The following is a 19,987-nucleotide window of genomic DNA, read 5'->3' as shown; positions in this document are numbered from 1 at the left end:
CACAGAGGCCTAGACATTCACATTATATAAATGAGTATTCATGGTTTTAACTGAAGGCTTCAATACATATTATGTGGATTCCAGTCAAGACTGGAATTACACAGAATCCGAATTTTTAAACTCAAACTGATTACAGTTGAAAAATCAAACCGCTAACTTTTGTGTTTCAGTTAACATGAATGACAAATTAGAGAGTGTGATTAATGTCTGAATTCTTGGCTGTTTATTGAACCACCTACTGTGTAAATTAAAGATTACCATTAAGATCTTTTCTGATTTAAATGAATCAGTCATTTCTTGCTCTGAGAGATTCCAGGTGAAGCAGATATTTAGTAAGTTTCCATCAAAGCGCTACCTATTTTAATGTTGTATAGAATTAAGTTCAAAATTAAAGAAACAGTCAAAGATTTCTTTTAAACAGCCTAATTAAAAACCCCTCAATTTTCTAACCGCCTCCAAAGGTACTCCTTAAATTCCTTTTTTATAATGTTTTATACAGATCGTTCTTTACGTTTTTGTTGAGATGACTGTCTCAAGCAGGGGAGCAAGAGCGGTCTGAAACTTACAAACACGTCCAGCCTCACACTACTTCCGAGACGTCTTCCCTGTTAACTTTCATTCAGCCTTCCAACATGGTGCTTTCCAACTCCCTATGGATGAAGGGGATTGTCATTGTTCTTCTGAGCCCAATCATTGCTGCAGAGAGAGTCATGCTAGGGATGCGGAATCCCCACTGCCTTTCAGCTCCCTAGAAGTGGAGACTTTCTCCTGGCTTCCTGAGATGGGAGATACAACTGCTCTCCAGGTCCCACACTTTCTTCGGGCCCTACTTCTATGGAGGCATCTACTGAGTTGAATAGAGGACTCCCTCTAGGATTTTGCACCTCCTGGTTCTGCTGCATACCTAGCTCTAGGAAGGAAAAGGGGGAAAAGGCAGGATGACCCTTGTTTCTTTTGGTCTTATTTTGGAGGAGGGGATCCTTTCTCTCTCTCTGTCTCTCTTCCCCCCCAATGGTTTGTCTGTCCATGTTGCCACCAGCTGCTTTCTGTTCTGTAGCCTGCGGAGTTGGCTCCCATGCTCGTGGTGCTCCTCAAGCCAGTGAAAGGGCTCCCAGAGCCTTAACATCAGACTTCCAGTGCTCCCTGCCACATACAGAAGCCAGAGAAATGAAAGGGAGACTAGTCTCAATTCTCTCACTGTTACTGCTTCATCTCAGACTTGTTGAGGGTCCCAGAGAAAAGGAGTCACTCTGGACCCAAAATCAGATATAGTAGCAGCTGTACTGCTGTGTTACTGGTAACACTCTTGCAGGACGTGGGATCTACCCTCAGAACAAAAGTACAAGGGTCTCATGCCAGTGCATGAAACAGGTGGTTCACCTGACCATGAGGAGAACAGTGAAATGGACCACCCACAAAGTGAATAATGCACAAAGTCAATATAGTGTAAAATGCACAAAGTTAATATAGTGAAAGGACCAATAAATTTTTTTTGTCTCTTTCATTTTTTGCAATATTAGGGATTACTTCTAACAACAGTAGGTATAATTTTTTCATACAAGTGTGATTTTCAAATTTAACTTAACAACTGTCAAACTAAAATTTAAAATGGAGGATAACTATAGAATGTAAAATTACTACCTTCATTTGAATTTATCACTCCAGAATACTTTTAAAAGCAACAAATCTAGAAGGAGAAGTGGAAGAGGGGAACAGGAAAGAATGGGACACACAGGACTCCTGGTTACGGAAGAGATTGGGGGATCCTGGTATGGCAGAAGAGGGGCACACACAGCCTCTAATAAGAGGGAGGGAAAGAGGGAGGGAAGAAAGAGGGAGTTCCTATTTAGATCAAAGATCTTAATATTTTGCCATCATTAGAAGATATACACTGGTGTATCAGCCACACAAATCAGCTGATGCAATAGTCTGAAGATTAACTCTAACCAACAGAATAACAAACTGAAGGAAAGTCCATTAGCTGGTAAAGAAAAACAAAACTGACTGAACTTGTTTAAACTGCATGACTTATTACTGAAAGAGATAACATGCTTGTGATTCATTAGCTATACAACACAGACTGCAACCTAACTTCCCTTCACTGAAGATCAATAAAATATAGATGATATGGTTTTGTACATTTTGAACATTTCTCAACAATATGACCTAAAGCACAAGTGTTATCAGCAATCAAAGCTCTGAGGTGATGAACAATAATGAAAGAGATACTGGAGACTGGTGAACATGACAATTAATTTATCTGAATAATTATCTCATATAGTAGATTTTACAATAATAATTTCACCCATCTACTTATATGGATATTTTAAACAATTTACCTCTGTTAAGCTAAGACAAATTTTCAGTGTGTGTACCATTGCTAGCCAGCAGATAGAAGGTGAGAGATTGGGAAGGGTGTTTTTTTCATGTTTCTGTCCTATGAAAGTATAAACAGTGCAACTATTACAACTAATGTTATTTTGTATTAATCACAACTTCATTCAAGGATCTTAAGGCTAGTCTACAATACAGAAGCTATACAACTCTATTTGCAAAAACCCCTTATGATGATAGTGTACACCAATAAAACAAGTTCTTTTTCTAGTATAGTTAAACCATCTCCATCAATGACATAGGCTATACCTACAAAAGAACTGTTTTTGCCTGTATAAGCTGCACCTACATGTGTGGGAGGGGGCTGCTGGCATAGCCATGTGGGTTAAGGATGTGGTTTTTTCACACTACTAAACAACACAGCTATGCCAGCAAAACTTTGTAGTGAAGATCTGGCTTTCAAGCACTTTACAAACATTACTTAAGATAAGCCTGACATAAACTCTTGTTAAGTAAGAACTGTAAGCAGATGCCCCATTATTCAGATGCAGAAACTGACAGGTGAAAATCACTGAGCTCAATAGAAGAGCTGGGAATAGAACCCACAAGTCCTGGCTCTCAGATCTTTCCTCTTCCAATTAAACCAACACAAGAAGCTCACAGGAATTAAAAGTTAATCTTCATATGCACCCATATTTTTTAAAAAATCATCATTCCCTTGTATTGTTAATTTAATAAGGGCACTCCTATTTAAATGGTGAAGTCTGTCCTTTTGATTAGCATGGAATTAGGAGATACTGTTGCTAAGAGAGACTGTACTGTGTAACTCCACATGCAACTTACTTCACATTCAGGTTGGTCCACTGTGGTTTTACATAAAAGTGATAAATTCTATGAAAAACCTAATGACTGCAAAGTAACATTGGCAAGTTCCAGCATTATAATTCTCCAAGCTTAAGGCTAGCATCAAAAGAATTACAACTAGCTAAAGGCGGCAATGGGTCACTTTTAACATCTTAGTTAATTATATGACTTAATTAATAATGATACAGAACAGCCACCATACTGGCTCAGACCAATGGTCCATCTAGCCCACGATCCTGTCTTCCAACAGAGGCCAAGGCCTTCAAACAGAATGAACAAAACAGGCAATCATTGAGTGATCCATCCCTCGTCCACTCCCAGCTTCTGGCAGTCAGAAGCTAGGGACACCCAGAGCATGGGGTTGCAGCCCCGACCATCTTGGCTAACAGGAACTTATCTAGTTCATTTTGGAACCCCATTATAGTTCTGGCCTTCAAAACACCCCCTGGCAATGAGTTCCACAGGTTGACTGTGCATTGTGTGAAATAGTACTTTCCTTTTGTTTTCAACCTGCAGCCTATTAACCTCATTGGATGACCCCTTGTTCTTGTGTTATGTGAAGGAGTAAATAACACGTCCTTACTCATTTTCTCAACATCATTTGTGATTTTACAGACCTCCAGCATATCTACCCCCTTAGCCATCTCTTTCCCAAGCTGGAAAGTCCCAGTCTTTTAACCTCCCCTCATATGAAAGCTATTCAATAGGCTTAATAATTTTGATTGCCTTCTCTGTACCTATAATTCTAATTTTTTTATTATTATTATTTTTTTAAGATGGAGAGACCAGTATTCAAGGTGTAAGCACACCATGGATTTAATATAGTAGCATTCTGATATTTTCTGTCTTCTGATTTATCTCTTTCCTAATGGTTCCCAACATTGTTAGATTTTTTGACTGCCACTGCACACTGAGCAAATGTTTTCAGAGAACTATCCGCAATGATTCCAAGATCTTTCTTGAGTGGCAACAATTAATTTCAATCCCATCATTTTGTACGTATAGTTTAGATTAATGTGTCAAGATGACAAAGAACCCTAATTGTAACCCAAAGGAAGATTACGAACACTTGATCCCAAGCATACGTCCCTGTGGACCAATGGTCTAAGCACAGCTGTTTAGTTGATCCACTTAGCCCTTGTCTACACTAGGGTGGGGTGGGGGATCATTCTAAGTTACGCAACTTCAGCTACGTGAATAACGTAGCTGAAGTCGACGTACTTAGACCAACTCACCGTGGTCTTCACTACGGTGAGTCGACTGCTGCCATTCCCCCATCAGCTCTGCTTGTGCCTCTCGTGGCACTGGAGTACAGGAGTCGCCAAGAGAGCGCTTGGGGGTTGATTTATCGCATCTAGACTAGACACAATAAATCGATCACCGCTGGTTCGATCACTGTCCGCCAATACAGCGGGTAGCAAAAACATACCCTTAGTCTACTTAATGTTAGACACTTCACAGCTTGTGTAGGCTGAGCTCAATGCACACACCATGGGCTTCCTCTTATTCCCTCTCTACAAGGTGTGCGTGCCCCACCCTCTTCTTTTTCAGGGATTCCCTGCAACTTCCCTGGGAGGGTAGGGGGTGGATGTGTGTTTCTGTCTGCTTCCCTTTCTACCCTCTTCTTGTTAGCATGGTCTCCCATTCCCCCCTTCCCCGATCACTATATCTTTTTGAACTCCATTACTATAACATTTTGAACTCCGACTACACTCACACTTCAAAGCGCTGCCGGGGCAGCGCTTTGAAATTCCAAATGTAGCCATACCCTCTCTGTGCCCTCCCATACCACGGTCTTCCAATATCCCCCATCTCTTCTCTAATAAGGGTTCTTTATGCCCCATTCCCGTCTCTCCCTACACCTCGCTACCACATTCCCCCCTTCATGCCAGAGCCTGTGTGCACGCATGCACACCTTTGCCCTCTCCCCCCTTATTCTTCTGTCTGAGAGAGAATGTGTACAGGATGTGTGCATGTTAAACTCTATTGGGAGGAAAAACTGAGATAAAATAGGGTATTGTTATGCTGGAAGGCGTTAACTTGTGCCAGCTATCAGTTCTTTGACCTGTAGACAATTACAGAGATGCATGAGGGTGTGGCTGTGCTAAAGAGTTGGCAGCTGCTTCATGTGTCTCCCATTTTCCCCTCTTCAAGGGAAAAATGTGGACAGCGTGAGAGATTCTCCCACCCATATAGCTACTGTCTTGCACGTAAACTCACTGGCAGACAGCGTCTTCACCAGATATGCTACAGCAGGTGTGCTGCTGTAGTGCTTCTAGTACAGACTAGGCCTTGGTTTTCCAATTTCCCCTCAGATCAATAGGTTTCCGCCTGCTGATGGCTAAAACATTCTCTGAAATTCTGTAATGGATTGGATATGATGTTCAAAACCTATTACATTACATACAAATTGAGCATAAGACCTTCAAAAAGCTTGGCCAATAATTTCTGAATGGTATATATTTCGAAATATTTCCCAGGTAATGTCACCAGCTAAGCAGAAAATCTCTTAGTACTTTTAAACCTGCTACAGTCTCTCGAATCAATATGATTATGTTATAGCAGGGGTGGCCAAACTGTGGCTCATGAACCACATACATCTCTTTTACCATCAAAGTGTGGCTCACAGAGCCCCTCAGACCACTACACATTCTCCACCTACCAGACGGCCATTTGCTTTGCAGCAGGATGGTGGGTGTGGTAGGGGCTTCTGCCCAGCAGGGAGGGGGGTCTTGGGGATTCAGCCCTGCACCCTGTCAGATGCCTCTTTTGGGACTGAAGCCTCGAACCCCAGCAAGTGTGCCCCAGCTCTGGAACTTATGAAAATTGTCATATGCAGCTCGGAGGGCCAGTAAGTTTGGTCACCCCTGTACTATAGGATTCCAAGCGTACAGACTAATAGAACACCTTCTTTAAATTCATTTGGGTGAAAATTCACTCTACCCGATTACTAAACAGTGGCCTCAAATGTGGTGAATGCCAAGGAGAAGTGTTACAAAAAGCACGTAAGAGGAAAGCATTGCTGATGCTGTTTAAAATTCCTCAGAAAGTCTGCAGGCAGCAGCAATATGCCTTTCAGGTGCAAAAGACCATGTGGAAAGCTGAAATACAGACTGACTTTTACATTTAAAAACATGTTGCTAAATTAATTATGCAATTTTAAATGGAGGATGTTATGTTAAAATGTTACACAAACAGCTACTAGCTCCCTCTTCTTTTCAAAATAAATGATAGTTCAAAAACAAAGTTTTACTCTGCAGTTATTTTTCCTAGAGTCTGAAACAGTTGTGCTTTCATTCTCCCCTTTCCTTTTTAAAATTGGCACCGTCATAAACACCATGATACCAATACCAGCGACAGTCTGGCAAATCTGAACAGAGCCACATTAATTGAAGATGAATGTTATTAATATGGTAAGAGCAATTTTCCTTCACTACCAATTAGAAATTCAAGTTCTGACCAAATTCTGCACAAAGGGGAAGATCATAATATTAGTTAAGATCAGCTGACTTACATAATTGCTTCTTAGTCAGATTTTTCATTCCAGGACTAATCACTGGCACCACTGATTTCACTGTATGGGTTTTTGTTGAAGACCGATTCCAGTTATAAAAAAAGAACCAGAAGCAACTTAGGCTATTTCTAAACTACGGACCTTACAGTGGCACAGTATACCGCTGCAGCTGTGCCGTTGTAAGGTCTCCTGTGTAGCTGCTTTACACCGGCAGGAGAGAGCTCTCCTGCTGGCATAATTAAACCACCCCTAACAAGCAGCAGTAGCTATATTGGTGGGAGACTCTCCCGCCAACATAGTGCTGTCCACACCAGTGCTTTTGTCAGCGAAACTGTCGGTAAGGGGTGTGGTTTTTTCACACTTAACAGACAAAAATTTTGACAATGAAAGTGCAGTGTAGACAAAGCCTTGGCAAATGTACAATAATTCCAATTATTCTTTATTGAAATTAAATGTATACGCACATACATGAATTTCTATATGAACAGTAAATTATCTTTGTAACCTATGATACCAGTTGATTCTCAGTTAGTGCATACATAAATAACACCACAGTATATAATTTGAATGAAAAATACCTAGCATTGATGTACCACTAAGGTAGCAAACTTAAATATTTAAGAGTTATGAAACTCCAAGAATGAAGTTTACTTACTACATTGTACATCCTCTATATTTCATGTCTTGTATTAAAAATAATGTCTAAATACATGTAAAAAGGAAAATATTTATAGAATATATTTGAAATATATTTGTAGAATGTGTGTGAAATACAACCAATTTAACATTTAATTGGTTGGGTTTTTAGCTCTAATGTTGCCTTTTAGCTATTTACCTAGCACAGCTTACAAACTCTACAGTCTTTGCTAAAAGAGTTTGCAGATTCCTTGCTGTGAACAAATGGTTAGTTACAAAAATGCTGTAACGCTCCTTAGTCTGGAGCCACTTTAAAAGCTTCACTACCCATTACTTTAAAGCCATTAAGTCTGTCAATCCTACAGTCTCCTTCTGCTTTAGCAGCTTTGCTCTAACCAAACAGCTGTGCAATTAACCGGGTGCGCATACAGAGGCACCATATCCATCAAGCTTAATGGAATTTTCTCCTGCATGTGCTCCACCTTTCATTTACAAGTGTTCATAACTTACTTTAAAATCAATTTATTTGTGTAACTATAAATCATACTCTTATTCATTTATGCCAGACTTCAAATCCAGCATGCAAGTAAAAATTCAGGTCCTGAGTTACAGCTGAGTTGTACTCAGCACAGTTGAGGAGGGGTCAAAGGTGACTTTAAGGCCTGGTCTACACTAAAAGTTAGGTTGTGAGAAATCCACATCCCTGAGCAATGCAGTTAAGCCAACCTAACCTCCAAGTTAAATGGTAGCTACTCCCTCTCGTAAAGGCGGATTACCTACCCCAATAAGAGAGTCCCTCATGTTGACGCATGTAGTGTCTACACTGAAGTGTGACAGCATTTCAAGTATAGACAAGCCCCAAGTTTTTACTCTGATCTGGGGTTGTATGGCATCCAGCACCAATTAGAGCAATCTCAAAGCTGCTCTATTTTAAGACTGTTGCTAATAGTCCCAATGGGCAGTTCCAACACCCAGAGATCACTGTTCAGTAGAAGTAGCTATAGTTTTAGTTAAAACAGATATCAGTATGTTTAATTAACAAATGTTGTATTACTGCTGAAAGCAGCTTTAAACTTGTCTATGGCAGAGCTCCCCCTGGTCAGGTGGGAGCTTTTTGGTAAAATTCCTTAGTATTCACATAGCATACCTGAATCAGCTACGCAAACACTGACCAAAACTGTAACTACTTCTATTAAACACAATATTTATGCACATTATATCAGCAGTTAATTCAGTTAAGTTACAAGATGTGAGAGCACCTGAACCAGAATACAAAGGAAAACACTGATTTACACAGGATTCACAACCTTTTAGTCTTTATGTCTATAAAGCTGTTCTACAGAAAACAGGACCTCTGTATGACAACCTACTCCCTTATTCTACACCAGTGGCTCTCAACCTTTCCAGACTACTATACCTCTTTCCGGATTCTGATTTGTCTTGCATACCCCCAAATTACATCTCACTTAAAAACTACTTGCTCACAAAATCAGGCATAAAAATACAAAAGTGTCACAGCACACTATTAAGGAATAATTGCTTACTTTCTCATTTTTATTGTATAATTATAAAATAAATCAACTGGAATATAAATATTGTACTTACATTTCAGTGTATAGGATATAGAGCAGTATAAACAAGTCATTGTATGAAATTTTAGTTTGTACTGACTTCACTTCTGCTGTCGACTGTTGTAAAACTAGGCTAGTATCTAGATGAGTTGATGTACCCCCAGGAGGACCTCTGTGTACCCCTGGTTGAGAACCACTGCTCTACACTAACTTTCTTTCCTCAAAGCTGACAAAAAGCTTAGCTGCTACAATGGCCACTAAATGCCTTAATCTCTCTTTGTTATCCGTACGTGTATTAATCTATACTTTCTGTTTTAACCACATGACTGTATTATGGCAGTCTCTGACTGATGATAATCTTTCATCAGCTTCATATGGCAAGCAAAAAGCCCACAATAGCCACTTCGCAGTGAATCACTTTCTCTTAGCTGCTGTTTTGAACAACACTCTCGTGAACTAACTGTAAGAAGCTTATGTACTTATTAGTTTACTTTAGATAGAACACAAACTGTTGCTGCTCAGACCTGAAAAAAAATTGACCTTCAGGGAGAAGCCAATCCTGGAAATTTTCAGCAAATTAAAATGGTTGAACATGGTGTTAGAATGGAAATTCTTATGATACCTTAACTACAGTTGTTCCTGATGCCCTGCTATAATATTAAACTACAATTTACAATAACCAAATCTAACCAAATTCCCTGGAATTGGAGTCAATACCTCATTTATAAGGCAAGGCAGCAGTAATAATGCGGATCAGTACCTTTGATTGATGGCACTGAGGATTACTGCACCAGCAACTTAAATCATGCTGATAAAGTCAGAAGGGAAAAATAGTCATCACCAGTAGTTTTATACTCTCATTAACTCATTCAAACATGGCAAGGTGTGTAATTCTTTCATTATAACGGATAGGGCCTACCAAATTCATGGTCCATTTTGCTCAATTTCATGGTCACAGGATTTTAAAAACAGTAAATTTCATTATTTCAGAAATTTAAATCTGAAATTTCATGCTGCTGTAATTGTAGGGGTCCTGACCCATAAAGGAGATATGCGGGGTGAGGGGGGGTCTCAACGTTATTGGAGGCGGGAGGGGTTGTGGTACTGCTACCTTTACTTCTGCACTGCTGCTCGTGGCAGCTCTGCCATCAGAGCTGCGCAGACAGAGGGTACGTCTACACTACAGCATAATTTCGAATTAACTAAAACTGGTTTTATAATACCGATATTATGCGTCCACACTAGGGCACATTAATTCAGCGGTGTGCGTCCATGGTCCTAGGCTAGCATCGATTTCTGGAGCGGTGCACTGTGGGTAGCTACTGTAAAAGAATGAGGCCAATAATGTCGATTTGCGTCCACACTAACCCTAAATCGATATAGTAATATCGATTTTAGCGTTACTCCTCTCGTTGGGGAGGAGTACAGAAATCGATTTTAAGAGCCCTTAAAATCGATTTAAAGTGCATTGTAGTGTGGACGGGGACAGCGTTAAATCGATTTAACGCTGTTTAAATCGATTTAACTGTGTAGTGTGGACCAGGCCAGAGAGTGGCAGCTGCCAGCCAAGAGCCCAGCTCTCAAGGCAGTGCCGCCCCGAGCAGCAGCATAGAAGTAGGGATGGCATAGTATGGTTGTGACACTTGATTATGGTATAACTATGATGTATTTTATGCAAGATAGGTCATGTAAGATATTGAAAAGCTTATGATTTACTGAATATGGTTATCCTATTTGTATGCATGTATCATTTTGGTATCTGAAGTTAAGAATATTGTCTATGCATCTATTACAAATGTGTTTACACCTGGGGAACGCCCACTAGGCAGAATGCAATCAGTCTAGAAAGCTGACAAGGGCCATTAGAGAGAACAGGTCTTAGAAGAAGCTAATCTCCCACCAGGAAGCCTTCCTGAGGATGCTACAAACAGCCTTTGAGTCATGGCTGCTGTGACCTTACAATGATATGTGACCAAGTCACCTGGTAATGGACTCCATCTTGGAATACCAGGGTTCTTCCACTGACCAGGCGTGGGAACCAAGCTTGGAGACAAAGGGTTCCCACCATATGCATAAGCTATTTAAGGCAGGGGAGTGACCTCATCGTCATTCTTCACTGACTTCCTGCACAAAGAGGCTCTGGGAAAGACCTGAGGAACAAGGACTGAAGTGGGGGAAGTGCTGGACCCAGGCTAGAGGGGTTTCTAGACTTTGAAAGGAATACCTGGGGGTTTTAAGCTGTAAGCATGGGAAGCTGGCCCCTTAAGAATCTCTGCAACTGGCTTGAATCATCATTTATGGTGAGAAGTTGCTACTCATATTCAATCTCTTTAGTATCTTATGCTTAGACTGTGTTTTTGTTTATTTGCTAGGTAATCTGCTTTGATTCTTTGCTGTTCCTCATAATCACTCAAAATCTACCTTTTGTAGTTAATAAATTTGTTTTTGCTTTATCACAAAACAGCGTGGGAGAATTATAACTTGGGGCAAAAAGCTATTGTATATTTCCTCTCCACATTGAGAGAGTGGACGAATTTCATGAGCTTATGCTGTACAGATCACTGTGCAGTGCAAGAGTGTATAATTTTGAGTTTACACTCCAGAGCGGGGTGTGCACTTGGGTACCTGGGCAGTTCCTTAGCTGAAGCTTTCCCATGCAGAGCTGATCTCAGCATCTGTATACAGCCGCAGCTGGGTGTCCCCCTACCTGTATGTATGCTGAAGGAAGATGGAGGGCCTGTCGCATCAGTGCACTGTAAAGGGAGCCCAGGCTGGTGGGTCAGGAGGGCTCAGTGGTACCCCAGTTCCAAGTGGCACCCCGGGGGGAACCCATCACAACAGTATTCCCACACTTACTTCTGCGCTGCTGCCTTCAGAGCTGGGCCCTTGATCAGCAGTCACTCCTCTCTGGCCGCCCAGTTCTGAAGGTGGCAATGCAGAAGTAAGGGTGGCATGGTATGGTATTGCCAGCCTTACTTCTTCACTGCTGCTGGCTGGGCGCCCGGCCAACAGCCACCACTCTCCAGCTGCCCAGCTCTGAAGGCAGCGCAGAAGTAAGGTTGGCAATACTGTGACCCCCTTAAAATAACCTTGTGACCCCCCTGTAACTTTTGGGTCAGGACCCCCAATTTGAGAAACGCTGGTCTCTCCGTGAAATCTGTATAGTATAGGGTAAAAGCACACAAAAGACCAGATTTCATGGTGGAGACCAGATTTTATGGTCTGTGACGTGTTTTTCATGGCCGTGAACTTGGTAGGGCCTTAATGATGGACATAGTAGCAATGCTGAAGAAGAGACCTTTCCCCTGTAGTGGTCTAAGACTAGATGATAATGAATGATGTAAAGTGATTCTAATTCCATTTTGAAGGCATGTGATTTATTTATTCAGCTAAACTCAGCTCAGCTGCATCATTTAATTCCCAGCAAGATTTTTTTTAAACCCATTTTTCTGGCTGGTTGACTGAAACAGAAGGAGGCCAAGCTACTTGAACAAGGTTACACCAAGTCAGTAACTCATTTTAAAATTAGAACCTAGAGTCTTGTTTTTTTTTCCACTGCTAGACCACACAACCTCCTGTGGTTCAAATTGAGAAGTGGGGAAAAGCCCAGCAAAGAATTAAAACAAACAAATAAAAAAATCAGCATCACCACCTATACCCTATACTCTCTGGGAAATATAACTCACAAAATATTTTGACTATAAGTTTTAACAAATTACTAATTGCACCTTGTTGGAAGTCTCAGCAGAGGCTTCTAATGGAAATGGCAAGGAGACAAGTACCCTCCTTACTCCTACAGAAGGTCCACTCCAAGAATGGACTGAGACTTTTTGATGGGAAAGTTAGGGGAAGCTTGAATTAATATTGCCCATGGCTGTTCTCTGGACTTCAGTTCCATGGCTGTTAATCTAGCATCTTTTATGGGCACTACATTGTTTTCAACAATTCACTTATTTTTTACAAAAATTAAAAGCAGAAGTGTATCATAGATCAATTTACAGTTCAATCTTTTTTTAAAAGCGGAGATTAGATAGATATTCCCTTTGTTTACAGAAAGACAAATACTGCATGAAAGCTGGAACATTCAGAATACAATATATTAGTATGTTAATACTGTTAGACCACGGCAGATTATGAAAGTTCTCATTTTTCATACATCAATACCAAAAAGAGGAACTAGTTTGTTTACTACCTGTGAGAATTTTTACAAGAATCTCGTTAACCTGATATTAGATTATCGTAGGTTCTTTTTGTAAACCACATATGCATCATGTCACCAGATGTTTAAAACAGTTCTTGGACATATACAAGCTTGCAGACAGGGGAAGCAAGGCAACTCAGAGTCAAGAGTTATTGGTATTCTTTCATATATGTGAAAGTACTACATGAATGCTGAGGTCTACATGCTGCCACAGGGGAAAAGGTCAACTTAAATCTTAAATATTTTATGAGATAAAGGATATTTCATCAATTCATATTTGGGTAGGAAGAGACAAGTTGAAGAGAAGGAAAAAGACATCAAAAAAGGCAGGGAAGCACATGGTAATTATTAATCATTTATTTATAGCATTACATTTGCAAAAGGTAATGGTCACCGGCTCAAAACACTCTTCATTGTCTTGTGCCAGCTAAGACAACAGTTGAAGTATGGTAATATAAAAAAGGGATTACTGGGAGAAGAGCAAGGTATGAAGAAGTCCTGGAATGAGTTTAGCAGGGTTTACGAGAAGGAGACTGGGAGTGGAAATGAGGATTGGAATTGATGGAGAGGAAATGGCAGACTCTTTGAAGCACAGGGAGCAGTATGAATGAGGAAAAAGATAAAACAATAAGCAAGGAGCAGGTAGAGCATAGGAAGAAATTCACAAAGTGAATGGGGTAAGATTATGTATGACCTTGAAGGTGAGGACAAGGTGCTTGACTTTCGTGTGGTAAAAAAACAGGAAGGCTGTGAGGGATTAAAGAGATGAGAGGAGAGCAGTAAGAAAGTTACACCAATCAAAACAACTAACTTCCAGGGCGTAGGTAAAATGGTTTTGAACGTAGAGATAGTAAGGAAAACGCAGACAGTGCTAAGAGGAAGATGTGTCAGGATTTAGCATGAGAATGTACATGGGGGAAAGAGTAGAGGAAAAAATCAAAAATGATACGGCATTTTGAGCCTGGGCAATGGAAAGAATAGTGGAACTGTATCAATGGTGATTAGAAAGAAGAGGAAGAGACAAACTGGAAGGAAAATAAGAAATTCAGTTTTATAAAGATAACAGCAAGACATTCAACAGGAGATGCCAGACAGCTGAAGATACAAAATTGGACAAGGCTGGATGCCAGGGCTAGAAGGGTTTATGCAGGATTCATTGGCATAAAGGAAGCCACCAGATTGGAGATGATTGTACAGACAGCATAGCAGGAGAGAAAGCCCTTTTTCTTTCAAAGTATCTATTAAGTGCTGGGAAGAAACTAAACACAGACTGTCACACGGAGACACAGAACACTTCACTCTGGCTCCTCAACACCTGTAAACATCATGTATCCTGCTGGTAGCGCCAACACTAAGTGCCGCCAAACAACAAACAGGGCTGGCTCTGTTTTCCCGCTGCCTTGCATCTAATCACCAGAAGCACTGTTCTAACCTTCTAACTCTGATTCTGGGAGTGTATAGTATAATGAATCCCTCCCCCTTCCCCTAGCACATCAAAGGCTTTCACACTCTTACAGCTAATTACTGGGGGCTACATTCCCAGTTACATGGGTAGTGCCAAGGACTGAACAGCAGCACCTCAAGTGCCACATGTTAAACATATTATTGATTGGCTCTATATCTTAACTTGTGGACATTCAGCTAAAAGACTTGTAAGTTCAGAAAGTTCTACTATAAAATCACCTTTTCCACACAGACATATAAAGTAGCAGATGACCCAAAACCTGAAAGTCCAGTCGAGCTTAAGAAAGGAGGGCAAGGAGAAGAGACCCCTTTAACTCACATTCATCATTTTAGCCTTAAGAATAATACAAGCCAAATAACTAATTGTAAACAGCTGTAACACACTTGTTAATTGGAAACAAGTCTAATCATTGCCAAAAAATAAAAAGAACAACAAAAGAGCACAGCTTGAAATGGACAACAATAAAGAGTAAATTAGATCAATTAGGTTCATAAAAACAACTCTCAACTTTCTCCCACTCAGTAATCAATTTGCAACATGGAATTTATTTCAAATAAAATGTAGTTCAGAGCGTATATTTATTCTAGTTAAAAAACATTCTACTAAGCTGCAGATCTGCTACTTTAGGAAGATAAAGACTGAGCATGTGCACACACCCCATTTTCTCCCCCCAAACACAAAATTAAAAAAAAGTGACCTACTATGCTAAGCCTGCCAGGCTTTTTGTTAGCTGGCTTGGAAGTAAACGTAGGTTGTCTGTGGAGAAAGAATGCTGCTTCAGCAGTTCAGAATGAATTTCAAACCACTGTTCTATTTTATCTTTTGTAAGTGTAATGTATTCAATGCAATAGTGAACTGACAATTTAAATAACTACATTTTAAAACAAACGAAGCATTGATGTTAATGTGTGAAAATGGTCCCAACCCCTTGGAGTCATGGTTCCCACCATTGTTTACTTTGACAACAGGATATAATTGCTTACTTACTTGGCAGCAAACTTTACCATCTGCTTGCTTGCATGGTCTCCCACAGCTACAAGAGCCTGCACATTAAACTGCTGCTGACGTAGGACTAAAAAACATTGCTTCCCTGAATAAAAGGAGAAAAAAAATGCAGGTGTATTAAGGCCAAGTTACTCAGGATCTTTGTGAATGAAAAATGTTTTACTACTTTGAAATTAAGCCTGAGTTTTAACACAAACGAAACACGGTACATTATGCATGAGCATTCGAAATTGCAGATAAGCCAGAATGATCTTATCTCTAATATATGAAAAAAAAAAACAAACTTTTTCTATAAATAACAAAATCTGTTTTTAAAGCAACTCGAGTAAGATCACTGATATTTATACAAGATAGAAAGCTAGGACTGAAATCTACAAATCATAAGAGGTCAGAATGATTGCATGAATAACTACAGAGTATATCAGTATTCACTGATCTCGGATAAAGTTACTCTTTTTAATTCTGATATTTTCCAAACAATTCATTTGTGAGAACGGCCCTACTGTTGCACTTGCCTTTTGACACTGCTTCTAAATCTTAATTATTTTTAAATACCAGAAGTTTAGTCATAAGTTTTCCTTTTCCTAAAGTTTCTCCCACTTTTATTCCCCAAGGTTTCACTTTACATGAACTGCAGGTAAACCAAGAGTCTTCTCTAGTCTATATCACTTTAGAATAAGTCAATCAATCAGTCTCTCTCTCCCTGCCCCTTCCTAAATTTACTCAGTCACTGCCAAAATTAAAGAATAAATGAAGTTAAAGGCATCTAGGTCACTACAGACTTGCTCTGACAATCACTGAGAGCAAAAAAAAGTCTTGATTTTAAGTCATAGGGACTAAACATCAGTGTACACACACACACACACACACACACACACACACACACACACACACACACACACACACACACACACACACACACACACACACACACACACACACACACACACACACAGAGAGAAAGAATACTGATTCTGGAGGAGGACAAGAATTTAAACAATTAAAAACCTGAGGGAAATTCCTAGAAGATCAATTTAGTAAATCTAGAATTTAAGGAAGAGATAGCAAGACAATTGTAGTAGCTTACATAGAGTACAACAATGCAGTTTGTTGATTTCTGAAATGCGTCTCTCTCACTCAGTGAAGTGAAACCCACTCAAACCGATTTAAATTGACAGTTGCAACAACCTGGCATTTCTTTTCACACTTCTAATGAAAATTTACTGAATTTAATTTGCAGCAAAGTTTATGATTTTAATTGCATTTTGTTCAGACACAGAGTGTTAATAACATACATTCCATTGTTTTAACATCCCTTGACAAGATGCGTCAACATCCTTTTAATATCCAGTTCTGACTCATAATGATACAGCAATATTTCCATTAAATTGTTGATAGTGCACGTGCTGAAAGACAGATGCTTCCCTAAAAATTGTCATTGTAAGTTTGTTGGTTACTTACATTGCAGAACACTAAAATCAACACATTGTCTATACGTAATGGTATTTTATGGCTTGCTGTACCCGTAAGGGCAGCTAATCAGCAATTGGAACCCTTATTGGTGTCCCTCTGCTTTGGCCACCGTGGGTTTCACTGCCTGGATTCTTAGCTGCTAACTGGTGGTGTGTTCACCCGTTTATGATAGTCAGGAACCTACCTTACTTTCCTCTATTGTTTCAACTATCTCCAAACTTGGTACTTATCTCTATGACTAGTCTGATACCTGGTGAACACACTATTCTGACACCTCAGTAATGGATGAACCCATAATCAAGGTACACTTTATTTACAAGGGGAAACAGAGAAAGCATATAAAAGGGAAGGGGAAGATCGATTTGGAGTGGGTACATCAGTAACACCATACAACCCACAAGTAACACTACTCCATAGGGTGGATTTTCCTAGATTCACAGGTCCAATTTATTCTACATTAGTGGGCTCCTTAATGTGGAAGAACCCACACATCTTGATGAGTTGTTGCAGACCCGACAGTACTTGAGTGCAGCAAGGTGATGATAGTTCAAATTCACCACCCGACCATGACAATTATGTGGAACAGCCTGACTTCTAGTAGTAGACTTAGCTGCCACCTCTCCCCAGACTCATTTCCAGGAAACCATACCAACTTCCCAATAGGCAGCAAGCGATTCCTGTAAAGAGTTCTGACATTATCTCCTTTCTTCCTTCTCTCTGAAGTCGACATACGGGAATCCCAAGTAATTTCTGAATGTATGGGGTTCTGAATGTCCTCTGTCTCCCAGATTGTTCTTCCCTCTTCCTCCCCAGTTCCTTGTCAAAATCTGGTCTCCTGGGAGTAGTTCTTGCTCCTTTATGCATTCATAGATTCATAGATTCTAGGGTCAGAAGGGACCAATGTGATCATCTAGTCTGACCCCCTGCACAAAGCAGGCCACAGAACCCTACCCATCCACTTCTATAACAAACCCCTAACCTATGCCTGAATTACTGAAGTCTTCAAATTGTGGTCTGAAGACCTCAAGCTGCAGAGAATCCACCAGCAAGTGACCCATGCCCCACGCAGCAGGGGAAGGCAAAAAACCTCCAGGGCCTCTGTCAATCTGCCCTGGAGAAAAATTCCCTCCTGACCCCAAATATGGCGATCAGCTAAACCCTGAGCATGTGGGCAAGACTCACCAGCCAGCACTCAGAAAAGAATTCTCTGCAGTAACTCAGATCCTATCCCATCCAACATCCCATCACCAACCACTGGGCATACCTATCTGGCGATAATCAAAGATCAATTGCCAAAATTAGGCTCTCCCATGATACCATCCCTTCCATAAACTTATCAAGCTTAATCTTAAAGCCAGATATGTCTTTTGCCCCCAATACTCCTCTTGGGAGGCTGTTCCAGAACTTCACTCCTCTAATGGTTAGAAACCTTCGTCTAATTTCAAGTCTAAACTTCCTAATGTCCAGTTTATACCCAGTCGTTCTTGTGTCTACATTGGTACTAAGCTTAAATAAATTCTCTCCCTCCCTAATATTAATCCCTCTGATACATTTATAAAGAGCAAGCATATCCCCCCTCAGCCTTCTTTTGGCTAGACTAAACAAGCCAAGCTCTTTGAGTCTCCTTTCATATGACAGGTTTTCCATTCCTCGGATCATCCTACTAGCCTGTCTCTGAACCTGTTCCAGTTTGAATTAATCCTTCTTAAACATGGGAGACCAGAACTGCACACAGTATTCCAGGTGGGGTCTCACCAGCGCCTTATATAATGGTACTAACACCTCCTTATCTTTGCTGGAAATACCTCGCCTGATGTATCCTAAAACCGCATTAGCTTTTTTAACGGCCGTATCACATTGGCGGCTCATAGTCATCCTGTGATCTACCAATACCCCAAAGGTCCTTCTCCTCCTCTGTTGCTTCCAACTGATGCGTCCCCAATTTATATCTAAAGTTCTTATTATTAATCCCTAAGTGCATGAGTTTGCACTTTTCACGATTAAATTTCATCCTATTACTATTACTCCAGTTTACAAGGTCGTCCAGATCTTCCTGTATGATATCCCGGTCCTTCTCCATGTTAGCAATACCCCCAGCTTTGTGTTATCCGCAAACTTTATTAGCACATCCTCGCTTTTTGTGCCAAGGTCAGTAATAAAAAGGTTAAATGAGATTGGTCCCAGAACCGATCCTTGAGGAACTCCACTGGTAACCTCCTTCCAGCCTGACAGTTCACCCTTCAGTACGACCCGTTGGAGTCTCCCCTTTAACCAGTTCCTTATTCACCTTTCAATTCTCATATTGATCCCCATCTTTTCCAATTTGACTAATAATTCCGCATGTGGAACCGTGTCAAATGCCTTACTGAAATCGAGGTAAATTAGGTCTACTGCATTTCCTTTGTCTAAATAGTCTGTCACCTTCTCAAAGAAGGAGATCAGGTTGGTTTGGCACGATCTACCTTTAGTAAAACCATGTTGTACTTTGTCCCAATTACCATTGACCTCAATGTCCTTAACTACTTTCTCCTTCAAAATTTTTTCCAAGACCTTACATACTACAGATGTCAAACTAACAGGCCTATAGTTACTCGGATCACTCTTTCTCCCTTTCTTAAAGATAGGAACTATGTTAGCAATTCTCCAATCATACGGTTCAACTCCTGAGTTTAGTGATTCATTAAAAATTCTCGCTAACGGGCTTGCAATTTCATGCGCCAGTTCCCTTAATATTCTCGGATGAAGATTGTCGGGCCCTCCGATTTTGTCCCATTAAGCTGTTCAAGTATGGCTTCTATCTCAGATGTGGTAATATCCACCTCCATATCCTCATTCCCATTTGTCATCCTTCCATTACCCCAAAGCTCCCCATTAGCCTTATTAAAGACTGAGGCAAAGTATTTATTTAGATATTGGGCCATGCC

The 19,987-nt window shown here is 40.4% G+C and overlaps 1 protein-coding gene across 1 annotated transcript in view; it reads right to left on the bottom strand.

The window, feature by feature from the left end:
* DARS1 (aspartyl-tRNA synthetase 1) overlaps positions 1 to 19,987 on the bottom strand; it is a 72,493-nt gene that overhangs the window by 31,855 nt on the left and 20,651 nt on the right. Inside the window, exon 4 of the mRNA XM_030579714.1 lies at positions 15,573 to 15,675. Coding sequence (XP_030435574.1) covers positions 15,573 to 15,675 — 103 coding nt within the window. The remainder of the gene's footprint in view (positions 1 to 15,572; positions 15,676 to 19,987) is intronic.

The sequence above is a fragment of the Gopherus evgoodei genome, chromosome 11 (assembly GCF_007399415.2).
Source record: "Gopherus evgoodei ecotype Sinaloan lineage chromosome 11, rGopEvg1_v1.p, whole genome shotgun sequence".
In the NCBI taxonomy this organism is placed as follows: domain Eukaryota; kingdom Metazoa; phylum Chordata; order Testudines; family Testudinidae; genus Gopherus; species Gopherus evgoodei.
This window is presented reverse-complemented; position numbering and strand designations above follow the sequence as displayed.